An 8,938-nucleotide genomic window follows, 5' to 3' on the forward strand; every position below is an offset into this window, starting at 1 on the left:
GCTTATATCTGAATTTTTATTAAGTTGCAGCGTAATGACATCTTATTTTTTTTATGCACACAGAAGAGTCTTAACCAGGCTACTAAATGTGCTTATTTGACTGTTGGTAAAGTTTGATTTAATTCACACACCGTTATGTTAAATATATCCAAAACTGTTTATCCAATTTTACAAGTTTTTTTTAAATTTAAATTTCAGAAAAGATAGCAGCCTTGACATATAAGCTATCTCAGATAATGTCCTTTCCTGTGCTGCTCTGTCTAAGAACTAAACCTCGTTTTTCCCCCTTCTTCATCTCTGACAGCCTGAATCATCTGGCAGATTATATAATAAATATGTTGTTGTGAGGCAGAACAAGAAATGCCCTCGCCCTGCACACATAACTCAAGTGTGTGTGTGTGGAGTGTGACAGATGAGCCCATGTGTCTCAGTTGGGCTGTAATGAAATAAAAATGTTATTACAAGTGAGGCCCGTTGTGACACATTTGCTTTGAAGTGATGTTCTCATTTTTAGGCGAAAGGTGAGTTTGGGATTATTTTGTTCCAAGATTTGGACTTTTGGTTTGAACAAGTTTCCTTTTAATCTTACGGGTGGCTACAAATAGCCAGACAAACTTTTCACAACATTTTGCAAGAAGCTAAACAGTGGCACATGCATTCTTTGTCGTTGACATTGTTGCCATGTAAGCATTACAGTGTGATGTTCTTTTCAGCCATGCTGTTACAAAATCTCAAATGGTTTAGAGCAGAGGAGCCCAAAGTGGGGCCCGCGGGCCAAATTTGGCCCGCCAAGCCATTTGATTTGGCCCACCAACAGTTGCCAAAGTTACAAGGTTGTAAGCTGTTATCCTATAGGTAGAAACACAGTGTTTCCATTGGTCAAATGACTATGTAAAAGGGCTGTAGTAAAGGTAGTTTTCAGTCATGGTGCTGACTTTGTCTTTGATTTAATAGGGTTAAACATGAAACATGAAATGACAACAAGACATATTTAGATCAGATTTAACCCCACATGTAGATTCACGCACTTTATAAGGCCACAAAAACTCATATTTTATCAATTTATGAAATGTCTCATGAGCCTTTGTTACTTGAGCGTATGGCAGACTTTCTCCAAGTGCACAGAATAAAACAAAATAGGGCCATTGCATAGCTTAATTGTTTAAAATAAAGGACTTTACTTTAAAAAGTATTTGTATTTCATGTATTATACAACTGCATTTGGCCCGCAGCTGTGGATAGATTTTCATTTTGGCCCTCTCGGGGAAAATGTTTGGGCACCCCTGGTTTAGAGAAAACTTGGACAGGTTGAGTTGACAAAACCCCATTAGATTCTGGTGTAGATCCCAAAAACCAGCTGATATCACCCTCTGACAAAGGCAAAGTGATAATGTTTTATACCATGGCTGTGGGTGAGTGTGTTGGTTTGTCTGTACCTTTTTAGCAAAATGTCCCACGAATCACCAAATAGTTTTCATGAAACCTTTAATGTGCACTAACTTATTAACTTTTGGTATCAGATGGCCACCAGAACAAAGCTTCCTTATCAAACTCCAACCTCAGAAATGGCCATAACAGGTTTTTTTTTATCTCCAATTTGTTTATTCAGATTTTCCATTTTAATGCAAAGAACTACAACAACACTAAAAAGAAAAGGAAAATATGCATAGTTGGGCGTAAACTGTATACAGAGCACAGGTGCACTATGACCAATGTCTCCATATAAATTTATAAAAACGACACATTTGGCAGACTGTGAGATCAAGCGGGGCTGTATGTTGGCAAGAAATTTGTGAAACATCAGGAAAAAAGTGATGTTTCAGTTTATTGATATTTACTTACACAGTCTAGTACCAAGAGACATTACGGTCCTGTTGGGCAAGTAGGTCCAAAAATGGCTGCCAGATGTTTTGAATAGRTTTGGTTTATCCATCATATATCTGAGTCTCTCCATGTCAGTACCCCAGTTAATACTGAGAGCCATTCTTTGAATGAAGGCACAGCTTCTGCTTTCCATGAACATGAGCTCAGTCTCTTCGAAGTTATCGCTCCATATAGTCTGGACCAAACGGCTAGGTTTAAGAAGAGACAAAGAGTATCCAAACAAAGCAATGTTATGATCAGGCTTAAACACAGCCATACATTTTGGAAAACCACATAAATATGTCACGCCAGAAACTATACACATTTGGACAAGTCCTAATAAGATGAGCCAGGGAGCCCTCAGCAGACTTACTGTTCATCTGTCACATTGATCGGAGATCCTAGGGTAAATTCTGTCAAAAATGACCATATTTTTAAAACTTTTTACAAATACTGAGGTAAACTTTGGTGTGTTAGTAGCTGAGACTGATCCCTAAATACCTTAAGAGTTTAAGCTTACAGCTTTCCTCAGTTATAACACGTCTCAGGCATTCAGTGACTGGTTGGCTTTAGGCAAATGGCATCTGACAGGACCTAATGTTGCCTCTATCTACTACAGAAATGTAATTACAGTCAGGTCTGCTCATGTCCTGATGCTGGGGCAACCACATTGGCAGCCTATTAACTTCCACATTTGCACAGTGGCGTTATTTAACTGCCCCTCTGGCATTTGGCAACTGAAACCACATTGTGGTTGGTCTGGATTATGATTGAGGCTTCGTATAAAATTAATTTGGGCTTTGGTTGTTGTTGTTTTTTAAATTCCAACACTTTGCTGCCAGTAGACTTGTTCTTGCTAGCATTTTGTGCTCATGGTCAAATCAGAAAAAAAAAAAAACTGGAGTGTACTTGTCGAGTTGAAACTGTTGTTGTGTAACCACTTAGCTCTTGATTGCAATGCTCAGTGGACTGGGTTAATAAAAGGACACATCCTGTGTATCCTTTTTTGTTTGTTTGTTTTATACCATCCATATACTGTATACATCCATCACTCGTTAAAGTCAAATCAAAATGCTTCTTGGTTTTACGKTCGACACTGGGCAGGAAAAAAGAAAGACTTTCAGTCCCGACATGATGACAGACATTTCAACTTTGAGCCTTTTGTACAGATGTCAAAAATAAATAAATAAATAAACATGCTAAGCAATATATTTCGTGACATTATCTCAAGTCAGTTGTTATCTAACAATGCTTGGTTTCTTACTGAAGCTCAGGGAATATGTTCAGGATTACTGACTGTCAACTACCACTTCAAATTATGGCTCAATATCTGTAAAAATGACTGAGTCGAACCCATTTCAGAAAACTTATTTAAGCCTACCAAAGAACATCCATCACAGATCAGCACATTACTGTAAGAGATCAAATCCAGAGCGATACAGAATCATGTCACCATAATCCTTTTTTTTACTATAATCATCTTATCTCATGAAAAAAAAAWTTTTTTTTTGCAAAATGGTAAAAACAAAGCTTATTTTCCCCAATCAAACGATCTTGAGATGAAATAGTCGGCTTTTAAAATCCTGTGAAACCTAAAAGCAGAAACTGTTGGCATCTGTAGGTTTTTGTTGCACAATAGTTACTTTATTTTACAGTAAATATGCAGCATTGTAACCTTCAAAATGGTTTGCATTATTTTCTGTCTGTTGAAGGCTCTTTTTCTGGAAATAATTTGCTTTGATGTGAGAACGGCTCATCTGCTGATTATATTTAGCTTATTTTGAACCAGTGTATTCACTAGTTGGTGTTAAAACAAATGTGTTTATTGGTGATGTACAGTAAATCTGTCAGAGGAGGAAAAGCGAGTTTTACATAACATTTCCATACGTTTGAAGACCATAATGTGCTTCATAATCTCAATAATAGCTGCACTGTGCATAAAACCAACCTAAAAATAAGGATGGAAATTGTTCCCACTCTGTCACTCAGCACTCATTTATTTCTACTGGGATTCTTCTCATCTTGTGGATGAGTTCCTGTGTTTTTTTATTTATTGTTTTTTTATAAATGCTGGCAGGTTTTGAGCTGTATTTAAGCAACAGCATCCACTGCTTCTTGAGCCCAGAACACACCAGTTCATACCGGACACTTAAAGGAATAATTTGATAAAAAATATATTCAGTTTTGTTTTTAAACATCATTTCATGTCCAGTTAGATATAGTCTAATTTAACCCAATTTGTTCTTTTTCAGGCTAGTCCGCTTCAGTCCAATTATAGTCCAATTTAATAGTCAATCTGTAAAATTGGATAAAATCAGAGCAGTAAAAGGGAGAGGGGGCAGGTTTAATGCACTCTGTGCTCGTGTGTTTGTGTTCATGGAATACAGGTTCTCGTTTCGTGGAGTAAGGCATGACTCAACAGCCTTTTATTGTAAAAAAAGAGACACCACCATCTTTTAGCAGTCTTCGCTTATGATCATGTGAAGGTTTTTAAAGCTTGATTTAGTCAGACACTTTGCATTTATTTCCATGAGTGTGTTGTAAAACTGAGTTTGTTACTAGACGCTAACCTGCGCATCTGGAACTACATATCAGACCCACTGAAGTCAATGTCAAATTTATTTATATAGTACATTAAAACAACAAAAACTGACCAAAGCGTTTTACAGTTCATTCAAAACTTGTATAAAAAAACACAAAAAAAAATCCTAGATACAAATACAATAAAGAAACACAATATAATATATAAAAGCTCTAACTGAACCTCCAACTCGGTCTTAGTCAAAAAGTGAAGTGGCTTCGTGTAACATAAACCTGGGTTATTTTATATGTAAATGTGGGAGAAACAAAACTTTTAGCAGTTTACATGTCCAAACATTTTGTGAGATGTGCATACATTTTCTGCAGAATGAAACCAATAACACAAGTAGGTTAGGGTTTCTCAGCACCTTCCTAAAATAATCTCCTAAGTCTTCATCCCCCGCCCCCCACGTTTGTCATGAATCTGGTAAAAGAAAATCAAATGAAACACTGTTAATTAAGTTTTTTAAGGAAGATGTCCAATAGTTAAATGCGCTGAATGCAAAGCTTCCCATCACCTCAGAACCAGAATCAGCTCATTGTGACAAGTTTTTACTAAAATGTGTTAAAATTCAATGATCAGTTGGACTCTTGAGGTCATATTTGTTAGCCTGTTTTCTATTTTGTTTTTGCATTTTATTAACATAGTCGTTTTCTAAATTCACCTGAAAGCTCACATTTTACAACACATTTTGYGCAAATTAATTGAAATGCAGGAATGATCATTTTGCACATCAGTTTGGGTTTTATAAATTCTAAGGTGTGGAAATGTGGCATTGTAGAAATAGTATTTTTAGGCTTTCCTCTAACAAAGCATATAGCTGCTTGCGTACAAAAAGATTGTGTTTTTGGTTTTTAAGATTTTATAATGCAACGTAATGCTTCATTATCTTCAAGTATTTGTATTTAGCTTATTTTCTACCATTATTCCTTCTGGTGTTCTTTGGTCTTAACATGCCAAGTGTTTGTTGTGACTCCAGTAGGACAGATAGTTGAAATGACTCTTTTGAACATAACGGTTGCAGACCTCTGTGTTAACTGAATGCTGCCATCTAAACAGGTTGGTGGGACTCTTGAGAATAATGTGTGCTGGGCTGTCCAGACATGTCAACATGCCATAGATGTGACAAACTAATGGTGATGTATGTGTACAGTATGTTTGTGCGTGCGTAATAACAGCTTTTCCTCTTGTGCTGCAAACATTTTGGTACGTGTGGTAAATGAATAGCTGCATTAGGGACACCCAGTTTCATGAGACACATTTAGGTTTATATAAAAAAACAAAAAGCAGTGAGGATTTTTTTTGTCTGACATCATCCGTAAAAAAATTAGACCTTTGCATAAATTACCCATCACATTGCTGTTGTGGCTTTGTTGATGTGTGGCTAGTGTTTCATGTATTTTTTGCCCTTTGACTCCACAATTTACAAGTTTCTGTCTTTGCCACTTCCTGTCCGTCTGTTTTACACAGAAATAAATGCAGAAACACTCAGGAAATCTGTCCTGTATGTGTCCAGAGTGGTTCGAGGCCTCAGAATGACCTCTCCAGCTGGCACGCTGTGTTCCAGTATTGTCACAACAGCCGTGCATTTCAGCCGTATCGCAGATAATCACATTGGACCCGCCCACTAAGGCTTAGGCTGCCAGTAACGCAAAATGCGCCAGCTGCACACACAGACCATCAAGCTGTGTGTCTTCTGATAATCTGGAAATATTATTTTGTCTTCTTTCATTTCTTCTTCTTCTTCTTCTTCTTTTAAGAGATTTATAACGAATAAATAAGCCACTAAATACAGTATGACACAAACACAATCTTTTTTGTATGGAGCTTGATTAATTTTCCCCAAAACATCCACTTATAAATATTTAAATTTTAAATATCTTGTATTTTATTTTGCCAAAATTCAGAAAGCTCAGAGTTTCACCAGTAAAAATAGGATCTCTCACACTTTAAGGATCTGAGCTGCTAAATGAGATTCAGACTTTATCCTTGTGATTTGTCAACATGTTCCTGGAGATGCATGTTCATTAAATATGACTGCTAGGTTTTAGTTTGCTGTGGTTTGTTGCACTGAATGGTTTTGTGGGACATTTTACCTCGGCGCAACTCAAAACCCTTGTTTCTGTAATCGTTATTTACTTTGGGTTGTTATTGCACTGCAAGGATACACTCTGCCCCATATGATCTGGAAAATGTTCACATGTTTGATTTTCATTCCTCCCACTTTTAATAATATATTGTTAATCTCTTGGCTAACATCCACAAATACAAAAACAACATCATAAAAACATGTCATTAGCTAAATTTACAGCTAATAACTACTTGTTTATTCAAAGCACTGCATGTTTTTAAGACAAGAAAAAAATGAAAGTTTCAGARGACATCAATATGTAAAACGTAGATTATTAATGGTTTGAGGTTAGTAGATTCAATCAAAAGATAAACAGTTATTCAATAAAAAAACACTTTAAGTTGCAATAAATCCACGTCTGTGTTTCACTTTGTCTTGCAGACACAGACTGTTCAGGAGGCTCTTCAGCGAACTCTACAATTCTACAGACAACAAGAGATCAGGTATGRCCAATCCTGCATAAAGTTAGATTCTCAACTTTATTCACATTCTCTTTGCTCACATGCTGCTGTATCTCAGGTGTCCCTGTCATTCATTTCCCACACGTTTGCCTTTGTTTCACACTTGTCTGTCACACATCACACACTTGCTGAGTCTTTGAGAACTGTCTCTGGCTCTCCTTGTTCTTCCTGCCGAGTCCTCCTCCTTTCCCCTGTTATGGTCTCACAGACACAAGAAAAATAAAATAAACTCAACAAACAAACACACCTAGATGCACTCCTTCACATCTTGTCATCCTGTCCAAACAGTAAAACCCAGTAGAGTGCATTCAGTCAGGCAAGACACTTATAAACGCTGCTCACACAGCACAGACTGCATACAGATGCATAGATGCTGGTTTGGGACTGCTCGGCTTTACAGCCTCAGTTGTTGCCACTTAGTGTGCATGAATGTGGGTTCAGTGACTGAAACATTTAGCACTGCAGCTCTGAAAATTTACAGACTGATGCTAAATGCTAAAAAGACTAATGCTAAAAAAAACTTTATGGTCTTTTTCCACCATGTTTTAAACAAAAACATTATTTAAATCATTCTTTTCCCTTTATGCTTTTAACCCAGCCATCACTCCTTATGTACAGTATCTATGTAACATGTTTAATAAATAAGGTTTAGAAAATTAAGCTTTTCTTCCTCGTCACACAGTTGATTGTGGCTTTGTTTGCTTGATTTGTGCACCTGACAGGTGTGAGGATGTTGAAAGTGATGAAAGGCGACGAGAGAAGAAAGAGAAGTGCCAGTTGCTGGAAAATTCTGGTTCAGAGGAAGATGTCCTACAAATCCTTCAGTACATGGGCACGATATTAGGTAAGCATAATTTAAATATAAAGTGTTGTTTTAGTTGTGTGAACATACATTAACTAGGTGGCTTGTACAATTTATTTTTGCCTCTTTCAGTTTGTATGACTTTGCTCTTAACTAATCACACTGCCTATATTGTAAACAAAGAACAAAACTAGACAATTTTCTTTTTTTAATAACTCTCTCCATGCTCACACGTGCGACACTACTCAAATACAGTATATATATTTTTATAACAATTAAAACAAAATTGGACACATTATCATTGTTAATGCATGACTATTTACACATACTGTATAAACACACACACACACACACACACACACACACAAAAAACACAGTCACATAAGTCATGCATGATCCTGCCTCCGCCCATCAAACCAGCCATTTTATTTCTCCAGGCTCACATCCATCCATCATCGTCCACTCATCCATTCTGCTCGAGCTGTGAGTGATTTACCAATGTGGAGCTGGTGTCAGTCATTCAGCCAATGACCGATTCAGGAAGAAACTCACCAAGAATCTTTAGACTGAAATTGCCAACTCCATCTCTGGCATACAGGCCCCAGTAGGCACAATGGAACAACAGGCTGAACACTGCCAAGAGAAGGAAAAAATTAGTGGGAGACAAGGGGGGGTAGGAGAAAGTAGGTAGGAGGGCAAGGGTTGGGAAGATAAGTAGGCATTGAAGAAGTAAAAGAAACGTGGGATTAAAACAGAGACAGAAATGATAATGAGAGGGGGAGAAATGAGGACAAAAGAAGTGAAAAACGAAAGTAGAGGAGCTCATAAAAGGAGGCTTGAGAGAGACAGGAGGAGAAGGTGAGCAGGGAATTTAGAAAAGGCAGAAGAATCGGGAAGGGATTTGGAGTGGGGACAAGCAGGCGAGAAAAAAGAAAGTGTGATAAGGAGCTGAAAGAAAGCACGGAGAACAGGATGAGAAGAGTGATGGAAGGTTTGGGGGTGGGTTCATCAGTAACAGCACGCTTCACTGAACACTGTAGTGCAGCACGTCTGTTAGCAATAGTTCCTATTCAAAGTCTAATAAACTTGATAATATCTCT

The 8,938-nt window shown here is 37.4% G+C and overlaps 1 protein-coding gene across 1 annotated transcript in view; it reads left to right on the top strand.

Moving 5' to 3' along the window:
- Positions 1 to 6,956: 6,956 nt before the first annotated feature.
- The window catches only part of gucy1a2 (guanylate cyclase 1, soluble, alpha 2), a gene marked incomplete at its 5' end in the record, with an annotated part of 35,491 nt that continues 33,509 nt past the window's right edge, over positions 6,957 to 8,938 (top strand). Inside the window, 2 exon segments of the mRNA XM_014014054.1 lie at positions 6,957 to 7,018; positions 7,759 to 7,880. Of these exon segments, the coding sequence (XP_013869508.1) occupies positions 6,957 to 7,018; positions 7,759 to 7,880 (184 nt within the window).

This window comes from Austrofundulus limnaeus, unplaced genomic scaffold (assembly GCF_001266775.1).
Source record: "Austrofundulus limnaeus strain Quisiro unplaced genomic scaffold, Austrofundulus_limnaeus-1.0 Scaffold109, whole genome shotgun sequence".
In the NCBI taxonomy this organism is placed as follows: Eukaryota; Metazoa; Chordata; class Actinopteri; order Cyprinodontiformes; family Rivulidae; genus Austrofundulus; species Austrofundulus limnaeus.